The 15,650-nt window shown below is 42.6% G+C and overlaps 1 protein-coding gene across 4 annotated transcripts in view; it reads left to right on the top strand.

Annotated features, from left to right (window-relative positions):
* LOC144768424 (protein-glutamine gamma-glutamyltransferase 6-like) overlaps positions 1-15,650 on the top strand; it is a 483,154-nt gene that overhangs the window by 392,102 nt on the left and 75,402 nt on the right. For all 4 annotated transcript variants that reach the window (XM_078652069.1, XM_078652067.1, XM_078652068.1 and 1 more), the window contains exon 8: positions 7,275-7,384. In XM_078652069.1, coding sequence (XP_078508195.1) covers positions 7,275-7,384 — 110 coding nt within the window. The remainder of the gene's footprint in view (positions 1-7,274; positions 7,385-15,650) is intronic.

The following is a 15,650-nucleotide window of genomic DNA, read 5'->3' as shown; positions in this document are numbered from 1 at the left end:
AGGTGTTAGCTTTTGGAGATATTCGCGCTTAGCGCGAATATCTCCAAAAGTTGGTAATAGGAGATAGCGATGTTAGCGACTGTTTCCAGTCGCTAACATCTTGGCACGCCCACTTTGCATGTCATTAGTGATAAATATCACTGACATGCAAAGCGGGGCCCAAGATGGTCGCTATCTCCTATTAGCTGTCGCTAACTGGTGTTAGCGACAGCTTGGTAATAGAGAGATAATTTTATCTCCGCTTTCTTGGCTTTTAAAGCCAAAAAAGCGGAGATAAACCCCCTTGATAATATGCCCCTAGGTCTCTTATGATCTGTTTGGTGGTTTGATGCTTCCCTGTTGTGGATATATTGCGGTTGTCTGTTTCTGGCTTTACCAATTGGGTGGTTTGTTATATGCAATGACTTATTTTTCTTTCAGGTTCATTAAGTTTATTTCTTTTTGTTCTGTATAGTACTTTTACTCTTCACTGTTGTTTGTATTCTTTTACTATCCTGTGTGAGGTTTGTCAATTAATGATTTACGGTCTATCTTCTTCTTTCCCTTCTCTATGCGTTTTCTATTTCTATGTTGTACTTTACCACTCTTTTCGGTATATCTTATTTATTTATCTTCTAACCTTTTTGGTGCTATTCCTTTTATTTATGTTGTCCATATTCCTATTTGTTTTTTTCTTGTACTTATTCGTCTTCTTCCTTCCCTCTGCTTGTTCTCTGCTCGAGTTAGTTTTTCGGTTCTTCTAGTATTTCTTTTTCTGCTTCTTTTTATTTCCCTCTCTTTTATGTATGAGTCTTGGTCTTATGTCCCTCTTTTCTTCTTCTCTTTCCTTTGATTCTAATTTATCTCTCATTTACTGTTGTTGTTGTTTTATATGTTCATTTCGTATGGCTTTTTTGTCATGTGGTTTGTTCTTCAATGTTTACATCGTTACTTGCTAATGCATGATATTATACATTGGTTAGATAAACTGTTTCATAGATGCTTATTATGTACGCTTATATAGTTAATGCTCAATTCCTATTATTGTACAAGTTGTCTATATATCTAGCTTATGATAAGTCTCATCACTTGCTTCGTTACCTAGTATTATAATTGCCTCTCTATCCTAGTTCTAAGTTTTCTATACTTATTCTCCATATTCTAGTCTCCTGCTCTCCTATTTTTCATTTCTCTATAGTTAATATGTTCTTATATTTTTAAAAAAATCAAATTACGTATTACAAGTTATTTCTATTTACTAAATTTACTTAATTGATTGTCGTTCATTCTTGCATATACATCTGCCTGATATAGCGTTTTTTTCTATTTTTATCCTTGATTTTATTCTCTCTAAATCCTGATTTTGTTCTATCTACATCCTCGTTTACTTCTCTATGTTTTTGGCGCTTTCTTTTATTTCTGACTTGGCATATACAATTTCACTATTTATTTTCTCTGCTAGATGTTTTTCTCTCTTCTTCCTATGCAACTTGTCTATGATATACTCGCTATATTACCTATGTATTAATTTGCTACATGCTTACTGACTCTTTAGACCCACATTATGAATTGTTTTTGCATATAATCTAATGGTTTTAGTTCATTTTTCAGATGTTGCTTTCTCCTCATTAAGCTTAACCAGTTTATACACTGTATTAGGGTTGTTGTTGTTATTATTGATTGAATTTTATTCTTCTGACGGTATCCTTGCTTGCCTTCCCACGTTCCCCCCTAGTATGAAGTTGGTCTTTTTCAGACCTCCCCTGCTGGTCCCTCTCCTTCTTCTTCTTTCTTCTATTTTCTCTCTCTTCTCCTTTCGGATTTCCCCCATGGACTCCTCCTCTTCGACAGTTTTGTTTATTGTCTGGACGCTTCTATTCGTGCTCTATGTTTTCTTTTATTTTCCATTTAGGGTCTATGTTATCCTTTTCTATGTATATTAATGGCCGGTTTGAATGTGTTGTCCCTTAATGTTAAGGGTTTAAATCATCCAGTGAAACGATCGAAAATCTTAGACTATTGCAAATCTCTCTCATCAGATCTAGTCCTTTTTCAGGAAACTAAGGTATCTACTAGAGAGGCACTATTTCTGAAGAAGGAATGGGTATCAGATGTTGTTTGTTCTGATGCTTATGGTAAAAGAAATGGGGTCATTACTTTAATTTCAAAAAATTCTGGTTTATCCATAGTCTCTTCTGATCATGATACTGAGGGTCGGTGGTTATTAACTAAGTTGTCTGATGGCAATACGGATCTTTATGTCATGAATATTTACGCCCCTAACAAAGATGATCCGTCCTTTTGGAAAACGGTTACCAAAAAATTGAATGACACACCTCATTCTGGGAATCTTATTGTTGGTGGAGATTTTAACTTACCAATGGACCCCATGCTTGATAGGAATTCAGCTTTTCAATTTCGCCCTCCAAAATCCCATAAACAAATGCTTAACATGTGTTCCTTAATTCATCTTCAAGATGTATGGCGTCTTCACAATCCCACTGGTAGTGATTTTTCCTTCTTTTCCTCACCTCATTCTACCTTTTCTCGTATTGATTATTTATTGGTTCACTCCTCTCTAGTCTCGGCTTCCTCTTCTCCGCTTATTCATCCTATCTTGATTTCTGATCATGCCGCGGTTACTTTTACTTTGTTGTCCTTTGCTCCTAAATCAAGTGCTCGTTCCTGGAGGCTTAATACAGAAATTTTGTATGATGAGGCCCAAGTGGATCAATTTTCTACGGATATCGAGACCTTTTTCCTTGAGAATGAAGGCTCGGTCTCTTCCCCAGTTGTCCTTTGGGATTCGTTTAAATGTACCTTCCGTGGACAGGTTATTAAATGTATGTCGAAAAGGAATGCTAATATTAAAAAAGAACTTTCAGATTTAGCAACTGAAATAAAATCTCTAGAGTCTTCCTTTCGACACTCTAAGGATAAGTCTTGTTTACAGGCTATCAAGCAATTAAAGTACAAATATAATACTATAGTTACCAAAAGAGCACATATTGGGGTTCAAGCTCAAAAATCCAAAAGACTATTATTAAAAAATCGTGCTGGGAAGATTCTCGCGGCTACATTGAAATTTCAGGATTCCTCCTTTAAGTCTTCTCAAATCTCTTCTATTAATGATCATCTTGGTTCTAAAAAATTTCAGACTGGGGAAATTCTTGAAGTCTTTCGTGACTTCTACGATAAATTATATACCCCTTCTAATCAAGCTTCTTTTGAGCAGTGTCAGGACTTCTTGAAAAATGTCCCGGTGAAGTCGATATCTGTGGAAGATAGCACTTCTTTAAATGGTCCGATAACTCCTGAAGAAATCATTGCCACAATTAAAGCTACTTGTTCTGGGAAAGCTCCAGGGCCTGATGGTTACCCTATTTTGTTCTATAAAACCTTTCTTCCAGTGATTGTTCCCAAGCTTCAATCTGTCTTTGACGCTTTTATTAAGAATGGCTCTGGCTCTGGCACTGCGGCTGAGGCTACCATTGTCGTGATTCCAAAAGAGGGGAAAGATCACTCAGAGCCCAAAAACTTCCGTCCTATCTCCCTTCTTAACATGGAGGCTAAAATTTTTGCTAAAATCTTGGCCAAGAGATTAGAGTCCTTCATTCCTAAATTGGTTCACCCCTCTCAAACGGGCTTTGTCAAAGGCCGTCTTGCGCGCGATAATATACGTACTTTTTGCCATATTCTTGGTGCAGCTAAACGTTCTCTTCTCCCTGCCGCGGCCTTGGCCCTTGATGCTGAAAAGGCCTTTGACAAGGTCTCTTGGCCTTTTCTTCGAGCTGTCTTGTGTGCACATAATCTTGGTGACTCCTTCATTAATATGGTAATGTCCCTATATTCTCAACCTAAAGCTAATATAAGGGTCAATGGGGCTACTTCGTCCTTTTTTACTCTTCGCCAAGGTACTAGACAGGGATGTCCGTTATCTCCACTTTTGTTTCTATTATCGATTGACCCTCTCCTCAGATTGATCGACACAAATCCAAATATTAAAGGTTTTGCTTTTGGACCTCATTGTATTAAAACTGCGGCCTACGCGGATGATGTTCTTATTTTCTCAGATTATATTGTTTTGGCTATCCCGGCGATCTCAGATACGATTTCCCTTTTTTCGAAAGTCTCAGGATACACCCTAAATAGGGATAAGACTGAGATGTTCCCCTTGAATGCCTACTGTTTTTCTCCGCATATGGGTTCTGCTGGTTTCAAATGGCAGTCTAAGCAGTTAAAATATTTAGGTATCTATTTTTGCTCTACCTTATTTGCTACAATTGCCTATAATGAATCTCAGACTATTCTTAAAGTACGACGTCTCTTGGATACTTGGTCGCCTAAACACATTTCTTGGTGGGGTCGCCTGCAGACCCTCAAAATGATGATTACGCCTATTATTAATTTTGTATCATCTATGCTCCCAGTAAAGTTATCGGACTCCTTCTTTCACGAAATTGATTTTCTGACCTCTAAGTTTCTATGGAATGACAAACGGGCTAGGATTGCATATAAATTCTTGCGAAAGCCTTATGATATGGGAGGTTGCAATCTTCCTGATTGGGAAAAATACCAAACTGCCTTTTTGGCATCTCAAGGTGCTCTTTGGTTTTCTGTTCCCTCTATTCATATTCCTTCTTGGCTATTAATAGAGCAGGAATTGGCGTCTCCATTACCGACTGCCTCCTTTTGCACTGCATCTACCCTGTCTATCCTGTTCTCCCGTTCGATTATTCTTGATACTCTTGCTGCGGTTCGGAGGGTAGACAAGAAAGTGGCGATACCACTGCACAAATCCAGGTGGTCATCTATTTGGCGGAATTCTAAAATCAAAATTAATATTGATCCTTCTCTGATGTCTTATTGGGCTACTAAGGGGATATCGCTTGTTAGACACCTTTATGGTTCTAATAATGAGCCACTTCCTTTCTCATCCTTAGCTCAACAACATTCATTAAATAATTTGGACTTTTATACTTTTCTTAAAATCAAAGTAGCTCTTGCTAAGGTGCATCTTCATCCTACTTCCCCTACGATTTCTCTCTTTCAAATATGGACTAAATCTGGTCATGTAGCCTCTAAAATCTACAGATTCTTATCAACCATTTCATTACCTACTCACACGGTTGCTCAACATAAGTGGTTGCATCATTTTGATCATTGTGTTACTGACCATATTTCGTCCGACACCTGGCAGATGATTGGTAAATTTTCTCTTCGCAATAAGATAGCCCCATCGTTAATGCAATCTAAATTTTTTTCCATTAACCTCCTTCATTGGACTCCTGTTCGTTTACATTCGCTCAATCTCAAAGAGGATAACCTATGTTGGAGCTGTGGTTTGCTACCAGGTGACTTTCCGCATATGTTTTTTGAATGCTCCCTCCTCCTTCCCTTTTGGGACCTCATTCACAAACACCTAATGCTCATCTTTAATATTAAGTTCCAACTTTCCTTTCCATTAATTCTTCTGGGTCCACTAGCTGCCCCAGTTCCACTTCCCTTAGATACCTTGGATTTACAGCTGCTGGATCTCCTATTGACTATTGCAGTGAAAGTAATTCTTATGGAGTGGAAATCCTTTTCCGCTGTTTCTTATCACACCTGGTGGGCTTGGGTTTCCTTTTTACGCAGTGCCCATACTTCGGCCGATCATGCTCACCTTTCTCCTCCTATTTCTAGTGGGGTTTGGAGTTCCCTGGATAATTATATGGATTTGTCAGCAAAAGGGTTGATTGCACAATTTCCCTTCGATTTGTCTGTATGACTGGTGTCTTGTTTGTTGTGGTAGTTTGGTGGAAATCCTTCTCTCCTTTTTTCCTTCTTCTTCCTCTCTGTCCTATTTCCTTTTCCCATCTTTTTTCTTTTTCCTCTCTTTCTTTTTTCCTTTCCTCTCCTCCCCTGATTATACCAGCTGATAGTGATACTTTTGATTGTAGACTTTGCCTAGCCACTTACTTTATTTCACTTCATCCATTTATCAGTTTTTGGCAGGCTACTTTTGTTTATTGATGTCCTGGTTACGACTCATTTTTGAATTCCAATTTCTAATTGCTTCTTTTTTTTTTATTGATTGTGTCACTTTTTCATCTATTGTGTATATCTATTTGCTTTTTTCTAATAATAAAATTCTTTTGAAATGAAAAAAAAAAGGACTCCTAAATGCCTTCTGTGAATACCGAAAGTCTTAAAATTAGGATTTTTCTGAATTTAGTAGTAGTAAAGTTAGGACTCCTAACTTTAGAACTCCTAAATGCCTTCTGTGAAAACCGAAAGTCTTAAAATTAGGATATTTCTGAATTTAGTAGTAGTAAAGTTAGGACTCCTAACTTTAGGACTCCTAAATGCCTTCTGTGAATACTCAAAGTCTTAAAATTAGGATTTTTCACTGTTTAGGAGTAGTAAAGTTAGGATTCCTAACTTTAGGACTCCTAAACTGAGAAAAATCCTAATTTTAGTGTCCCATTGCTGGAGTTGCGTCGCAAGCACGACGCAGCTCCAGCAATGCTCGGGGGCCCTATTATTCCAATGCTGCGTCAATCCTTACGCCTGCTTCAAGCAGGCGCAGGGTTTGGACGCAGCATGAGTACCAAAATGACTGAGTGAAATCTTGTAGATTTCACTTCGCCACTTTCAGGAGGCGTTCCTGCGCCAGAACGCCTCCTTCTGGCGCAGAGCTTTACAACGTGACGCATCTCCCAGATGCGTCAGGTTGTAAATACCCGGCACCTTGGCGCATCTTTTGCACTGCCGCTGCGTCACAAAAGTGACGCAACGGCGGCGCAAAAGCGGCACAAGGGGCTTGTAAATATGCCCCTAAGTATTTAGCCCTCAGTCTATTTATGTTAATGAATACTATTGAATAAACTCTTACCCTAAATTTAATTATTTAGCCTAAATTAAATGTTATTGTCCTGACCTAGAACAATGTAGTGGACATATCTTTTGTTGTTAATTAATGCATTTATACCGATGTAGAGACCCATTGATGGAATACCATTGAGGTAGTTGGGGTATACCATAAGCCACGGGTTCTGCATGTTTTCCATGGTAGGGCTGAAATGTTGGAACCATATTCCCATTAAAGTCAAAATCCTCTCATGATCCTATTGTTTCAGCTGAGCTGTGTTTCTTGACTTGTGTGCATCTTCTTCGGTGATAAGACTTAAGGTTGTTATATTAGAGCATGTAGATAAAATGTGGTTAGAATTCCTATATATGAATAATGGGATATGACTAAATCTGATAGCATGGTTCCCAACCACACTACTTCTGGTCTCCTTCTTCTGCAGGAATTTCCATGTCTGGGATGAATCCTGGTTTGCCCGACATGATCTAGATTCTAAATCCACATACAGTGGTTGGCAAGTTATAGACTCAACGCCTCAGGAACAAAGTTCAGGTAAGAGAACAGAGTATTAACTATTCTTCAGTGTTACTATTGTCTAGGAAACTGGTTTTGAAAGGAAGGCATTTTTGCTAAGGATTTAGATGTGGGGCTCGCTGACATAATATGCAAGTGAATATTCGTTTTTCTTAGATGTTTACAAATTGCAAATTAAGACATTTTTTGGCCTTGAATGTTTTCCTTTGGATGCATCTTCATTTAGATTTGGTACCAGTATGCAACAGCTCTATGCATTGGAATGAAACAGACAACTCTTTTTGATTCCCTCTGTAGTAATACATTACTATCAGTCTCACCTCTTGTCTATGATGCATTCAATGTCCTAATATGACTCCCTCATTGCCCCACTCTAGCACCCTTTTTACTTTACTGTAACTAACTACATAATCACACGCAGTACAGATGGATACAGCCTTTTCTGTTTTAGATGAGGCGCTAATTCATATTCTTGTTGTTTCTTTTAGCTGGATAGCATACGCTGCACATTAAATCATCGGTGTGTTCTTGATCTCAGGATCTGATAGTAAACCAAATGCATTTCATTCTACTAAAGACGTATAAACACATATTTCTCACCTCGGAATATTCTCTAGGTGTCAAACTGATGCGGACAATCTTGGGCAGTACCTCTACGCATTGGTAGGTGGCGTTGATCAGATCCTCCTTGGTAGTAATGTGATGCCCATATAAGTCCCATCTCAGAGCACTAACATCAGTTATTTTCTCCCTGTGCCAACACCATGGATCCAGAGAGCTACATCTGTCATTTTTTGACCATCTTTTGCTACTTTGTTTTGCCTATTTTTTTAACTATTGCTCCCAGTGTGCTAGCAGCATGCCCCTACAAAACCTATGGGGTTTAAATCTTGTGGGGAATGTTGCATGCAGATGTTTGTGCCTGATACTCACGTGGTTTGTCTCTGATGCCTGGGGTTGGGTCACGAATCCAAGACCTGTGCCGGGTGCAAGTCAAAGCACCACAAGGCAAATCATAAGTGGGCAATAAAGGGCATGGCTTCGTGGCATAAGAAGGCTCTGTGCCATTCTCTGTCTTGTCTAAGTCCAAGAAACACAAGAAAAGAAGTTGAAATGTTCTTTGGGATTGTCTGGCTGAATACCATGCTTCTATGCCCCACTCCAGCACTCCCAACTGTGAAGCCGGCATCAGGGCCTCTCAACGCTACCCCGTTTCCCAGAGTGACACCCACCCAGTTAAAAGAATTGTACGATGCCATGTGCGCTCCCTCTGGCATGCATCTGGTGCCCATGGAGTCACGAGGTACCCTGGCTGGGTTACTGTTGGCTGGTCCTCCCACATCCCCAGTTAGGCCCTCTAGCTCCGCCCCAGATCCAGACTGATGCCAACTCCAGTGCCTTCTTCAACCTCTTTGCTGCCTCCTCCAATGCCTCCCCCGGCGCCACCGGCACTGCTCGACAATTAGCCTTTCCTCACCTCCAAATCTGAGCCGACTCAACAAGGCAAAGTTTGACACTGGTGCCCTCCCGGCCCTAGCAACCCGTGGACTTCCCGCCAGTAGACAGTTCCTACCTCCATGAAGGGGGATCTAAATAGAAAGGGTTTATTCCCATGGAGGCGGACCCTTATCCAACTGACAACTGGTACGAGGTGCTTGGTGATGCCAGTGGTTTGGACATTTGCCCAAACTGTGCCATGGTTTCCCTTCCAGGCCTGGTTTCGGACAAAGGCGTATCTTTTGCCATTGTATTGCGCTGAGCAGTGGAGGTCCTTCACCTACAGCTGCTGTCAGTCGAGGAGAAGACCAAGCTCTTAACTGAGGTGCTTCACCTAAGAAAGGGTTCAGCTGAGCCCTTGCTCCCCTTTAATGAAGCCCTCACCGACATTCTCTTGGGTGCCTATGCCAAACCTTGAACAGGGGCTTCTGTGGTTGGAATGCTTGCCTAATTCCATCGTCCTGGCACAGGAGACCCATCCCTTTTCTCCCAGCACCTCTCCCCTGAGAGCCTGGAAGTGCAGGACTCAACATCTAAAGTCAACCCAAATGGATTTCATTCCACCCCATCGAGCAGGTAACCCAAGAGGCTGGACTCATTTGTGAAGCATGTTTTTCTTCCACCATTATAGCCTTGCAGACGGTGGACACCGCATATCTCATGGGCCATTACTCCCATGCATTGTGGGACTCAATAGCACTGCTGCTTCCCATGCTTCCCGAAGGCACTCCTGGATGGTCGGGATACAGCAAAGTTTGCCATCAGGTTGGACACAACAGACTCCTCAGTAGAACCATGGCCTCTTTGGTGGTGCTGCCTTGCCATGCCTGGTTACGTTCAACTGGGTTTTCGGGAAATGTCCAGGCGTCCATGATGGACATGCCTTTTGAATGCTCCTGCCTGTTTGGTGATAAAGTTGACATGGCACTCAGGCACTTTCGAGAGAGCTAAGTCACTTCTAGATCTCTCAGGCTTTCTCTGTCTGCCCAGTCTCAGCAGCAGTCCTTTCACTCCTAACACAGACGTGGTTAGGACAACTGCTATACCAGCCATTTCCTCTAGTAAAGCAACCTGTGGAGCCCACATGCAGGACAGGGCGGTGGATCCCGACAGAGGATGTGAGGGCCAGGGTCAGCAAGCTGTCCTGTCCCTAGTCCTCCTGCAGCCACAGCCTCTAAGCTCCTATAGGACACCCTCCATCCAGCACAGCAATTACATTGGTAGCAAGATCAGACACCACCTGCCCCAGTGGTCTGTAATTACCTCTGACAAGTCGGTGATTGTGTAGGAGGGGTGCACCCTCCCATTTGAGGAAACCTCTCTGCCTTTTTCACCATCGCAAGAACATCTGATGGCGCACCACTACTCCTTGCTCCTTCAGGATGTGCAGGCTCTATTGGTTAAAGAATCCATCAAGAGCGTGCCTGCGCAAGAAGTAGGTTATGGTTGTAATTCCTGCTACTTTCTGTTGCCGAAAAAGCATGGATGACTTTGTCTTATCCTAGATCTGTGCCCTCATAACGCTTTTCAACAGTAATAGAAATTGAAAATACTCACCTTGTCTCAGGTCTGGTCTGCAGTGGATCTTGGAGATTGGATGGTAGCGTTGGATTTACAGGACCCTTATTTTCAGATACCCATCCTGCGAGCCCACAGTCCTTACCTGCAGTTCACAGTGGCCCACGAGTATTTTCAGTTTGCTGTGCTCCCTTCTGCCTCACTAGGGCCCCTTGTGTGCTCATGGAAGGTATTTTGGTGGTTGTAGCTCATCGTTGTAGGGCTGCGGTTTCAGTCTTCCCCAACCTCGATGACTAGGTGCTAAAGGCAGGTTCATCCCAGGCAGTTGTAACCCACCTTCAGATTACGGGGAAACTTTTGTACTTGCTGGGGATCACTATCAACATCCCGAGTCATACCTTAATACTTATCCAATGCTCCCTTTCATCATAACCATTCTGAATACAGTGCAGTTCCGCACATATCTGCTGGAGCGTAGAGTCCAGGATATTTGAGCAATGATCCTTATGTTTCAGCCTTAATCCTGGAGTTTGGTGAGACTGACCGTGAGACTGCTGGGTCTCTTGGCCTCCTGCAGCCTACTGGCTTAGCATGTCAGATTTCACGTGCACCTCTGCAGTGGGATCTGTAGTCTAAGTGGGCACAGCACCAGCAAAACCTTTTTGAGCTGGTCCAGATTTCAAAGGAGACTGTAAAAGATCTGCAGTGGTGGCTGACTAACCAAGATTGGATCGTGGGCAGACCCCTCTCTGTTCCCCACCCTGTGGTGGCAGTTGTGACCGAAGCATCCCTCCAGGGTTGGGGGAACCTTCTGGGATGGGTAGAGATTAGAGGACTCTGGTCTCCAGCGGAATCTCAGCTTCATATCAATTTTCTGAAGCCGATGGTGATCCAATTGATTGGCATTGAAAGCCTTCCTTCCATCCATCAAAGAGAGGCTGGTTCAAGACAAGGCTGAGACCAGAGTGGGGGTGCACTGTTGGACCAGATACCTGCGACGAGCGGGCACTAAGATCGCTTACTTCCTGGATTTGCCCATAACCATGCTTCACTACCTACCGCAGGGAGGGTATTGGACGGGGCTAGAGGACTGGGATGAGGCAGGCCTAAAAGTAATGAGGGACCTGTACCAAGACTCAGCAATGCTCCTCTTCGAAGAACTGCAAGCTGCATATGACTTGCCAGGGAATCAATTTCTGAAGCATAGAGCGCTCACTAGGAGGATCAGGGAACACTGGGGAGTGGCCAATGAGGAACCTCGGGTGCTTGAGGATGCTGATCGTAATGTCCACAGGGATTATCAAAACGGTCTCCTGCCTTTACAGGGTGATTAGACAGGACATACAGAGGACGGTGGAGAGCCTGCAACTGCAGTGGGAGGAGGACCTGGAGAAAAAGATCTCAGAGAAAGACTGGGACACGATACTAGAACGCACGCCAAAGGCATCTAGAAATGCCTGCTTCAAATGAATAAACTTTTACATACTCTACAGAGCATACTTCACCCCATCCGGCTTTCGGCGATACTTTGGACGGGGACCGCAGCATGCCCGAGATGCGGAGAGAGGGAAGCCCATATAATGCACATGTTCTGGGACTGCCCCACAGTACAAGTGTTCTGAGACGAGATACGACGCACAGTAGGCAACCTTATCAACAAGGATCTTCCACAAACCCCAGAGCACTATCAAGTAGGGTGGTTCCCACACACTGCCAAAAACAAAATGACTGGCAAATTCTAAGACCTTGCCTATGTTCTGGACAAGAGGGAAATAGCTAAGAATTGGAAAGCGCCAGGGGGGACCACGGATAGGTGCATGGAAAAAAGAGCTGGAAATATGGGTTGGAGCAAAAGGTAGACTCTTACTCAGAGAAGCCAAATGAGGAATAGGTAAAATAGATCGAGAAAGGGCATGGGAACACCTGGAAGCTGAATCAATAACTGACGGGTAGGGATCCAGCGGGGCAGTCTCTGTGCGATCGATAATACAGGACCTGGAGGGGGCTGGGGACGAGCAGGTGGGTCAGGATTAGTCAGTCTTCCAGCGCACCAGAATAAAAGGCACAACCTATTATGACTAGTAGAACCCAGCGATATGCTTACATCACTCCACATGCAACTCAAGGGGGGAGGAGGGGGCATGGGGAAGTTAAGTTACAAGGCTAAGTCTCATAGATGTACCAAAATTAATGTGACTATGCCTCATGTATGATGCAGATTACATGTGAAAAACCTAATAAAATTTGGTTTACAAAAAAAAAGAGAATTCAGGTATTCATGAAAAAAATCACTGCCGTATGATATTGTAACAAACAGGGAAGATTGGGGTCGTGGACTTGTGCCTGGAGGCTCTTCATCTCTTTACTTGGCTGGAGGGTCAGGACATTTTCCTGGCAGTGCAGCACCTGGCAGGCTTCTTGTACCCCAGGGCAGACAAACTCAGCCATTGATGCCTTGTGGATTACTAATGGAGACTACATCCCAAGGTGGGGCAAGAACTCTTGCAAGTATGAGGAGAATCATTGGCTGAATCTATTTGCCACTGTGAGAACATGTAATATCAGCATGTCTGCGTGTTGAAGTTTCCAAAACGGGCCTCGCTCGGAGATGTAGTCCATTTAGGATGGAACTCGGAACTTCTGTACACCTTTCCACCGATACCACTCCCGCCCAAGTTATTGGGAAGATCAGGATCAACCGGGCTTCAGTCTTCCTAATAGCTCTGGATTTGGCTTTATGGTATTCCAAACTCTCAATCCCGAGTAACAGTCCTCCGATCAGACTGCCTCTGCTGGAGGAACTCCTGTAGTAGCAGCAGGGCAGTGTTCTGTACCATAAGCTATGCCTCTTCCAACTTCATACATGGATATTTAGTGTTGGCAGATTATAGTTTTAAATCTATCCTCCCAAGGTCTGTGATGTCATCTTGACAACCAGGTCTCCCTACACTAAAACTAAATATGCCTCCTGTTGAGATACGTTTGTCACCTGGTGCATCTCGCTTCACGTGGACACCCTTTCTGCATCACTGTTGGAGGTGTTGCTATTTGTTTTATCTCTAGCCTAGCTAGTCTTTCCCTGGGCTTTGTTAAGGGTTACTTTTCAGGCATTTTCATCTTTCCTGCAGTTTCTGGACACGCAGTCTCTGTCCAAGACACCGGTTGTTATTCGGTTCCTGAAAGGTTTACAGCACCTGTTTCCTTCTTCCCAATTTGTGATACGCCAATATTACCTAAATCTAGTCCTCACGATTCTGTTGTGTTCTGTCTTTGAGCCTCTACAAAGCTGTCCTCTCTGGCTCTTGATATTCCAAACATTCTTTTTAGTGACCATTGCAATGGCCAGGAGGGCCCAACTAGCTTTAAGCTCTGTAAGTTCTCCCTAATTGCAGCAGCTATTTTCCTGACAAACTGGTCCTTCGGTAGCATGGCTCCTTCCTGCCGAAGGTTTTCAACCTCTTTCATATCGGCCAGAGTATCACTCTATCTACCTTTAACGTACTGCCTTTTCTTCCAAGGAAGAGGAGAGACTCCATCGCCTGTATCCAAAACAGAGCTTTTTGTTTTCCAATAATTATACCCAAGACCATCAGGTGGATGACCAGCTCTTCGTAATGTTCACTGGAGCAAAAAAGGCAAGATTGTTCAGAATTGGACCCCAACTCAATGTCTTCTACTCTGCAACAAGATCTGCTACTCACTAGCTAAAAATAACCCGCTAAGGGTTTGATTGCCTATTCCACCAGGACCAAGACTGATAGTACTGCGTTGGCGTGTGGGATACCTATGCTGGGCATCTGTCAAGCCGCTACATGGGTGTCACTCCACACGTTCATTAAGTACTACTGCTTAAACTAAAAAGGTCCGGTGAGAGAGGCATTTTGCCTGTTCAGTCCTCCAGGACTTTTTGTTTTGAGTCTGTTTGCAGACCCTCTTTATGGGAGATAATGCTTGGGTATCTATTCTAAGGTGGGAAATCTGCAGTTAGAAGTCTCTAGCAGAAGTACAAGTTACTTACCTTCGGTAATGCTTTTTCTGGTAGAGACTCTATCTACCCGCAGATTCCTCACCAACCCACCCATTTTGCCCACACTGCACACTGAGCATTTTAACATAATGATCCCATTAGAATCTGCTCACTGGTCATATATTAGTTTTTGGGTGGCTCTGTGTTTTTGGCGTGGTAAAAGTCACCAAATAAACTGATGTCAGTGACCTGTAGTGGCGCTTATATGGGCACTGTGACATCACTTCAATGACACCAATACAAGACTATTGATGCCACCTACCGGTGCACAGAGGTACTTCTCAAATGTTTCCGGGTACCATCTGACACCTGTGGAATATTCTAAGTTAAGGAATATGCAGTTAGACAGAATCTCTACCAGAAAAATTGTTACAGACAGAAGTAACTTGTCCTTTCCTACCCAAGCAATTCAAATGTTCTTAAATTTCACTAAGGAAGCTCTCAATTGTACTCAACACTAGGTTGTTTTTGCCTTCTTTTCTTTAATATTTTTTTTTATCAACAAAGGTTGACAATACTGCAAAATAACTATACCAGAAATATCTAGGGAGTGAACTTAATTCAACCAATCTTTGCTAAGTTTCTGATACAGTAGAGTCTCTTGCAGCATTTCTGGCCTATTGTAGAGACTGATGATTAGTGTAAATCCTCCCATTGTGGGGGAAGTGCTAGATCAAGAGTTAACAGAATTGAGTAGGAACTGAATCCTGTGCTTTGTCCTCAGGATGTAGTTCTTTCTTCACAACACTTACCTTTAATAGTGACCTAATGACAGAATGAAGTCGGTACTAACCTATACAACCAAATGTTGCTACTATCATGATGTGGAACCCACCTTTTGCCTTCCCTGTAGAAATAGCAAAACACTTTCAAAACTGCTTAGCGTTGATAGAGAAGAGTTGGGATGGAGAATAAGGATGTAAGAAAGCCACACAAGAGATGTTGGCGGTTTGTAGTCACTCAGTTCCTCTCTGCTTTTACATCACCTTAGAATACACCCTGTTTTTTCTTTTACATGGACTTCTCATGAATGGTAACATTCTACAGGAAATGCAGCATATGCAATATTTAATAAAGTAACTAACGCTCTCTGGCAAATATTCAACCTATCAATGGCACATCACATTTCTATTGCTAGAGCCGAAACAAATGTCATGAGACTGGTCATGTTCTAATGTCCTATAGCAGTTTTTCACTCTTCGCAACTTGTGTCACTGATCAAAAAGGAAGGTTCACACAGGG

Source organism: Lissotriton helveticus, chromosome 7 (assembly GCF_964261635.1).
Source record: "Lissotriton helveticus chromosome 7, aLisHel1.1, whole genome shotgun sequence".
In the NCBI taxonomy this organism is placed as follows: domain Eukaryota; kingdom Metazoa; phylum Chordata; class Amphibia; order Caudata; family Salamandridae; genus Lissotriton; species Lissotriton helveticus.
Note: the sequence above shows the minus strand (reverse complement) of the source record. Positions and strands in the feature narration are given on the sequence as shown.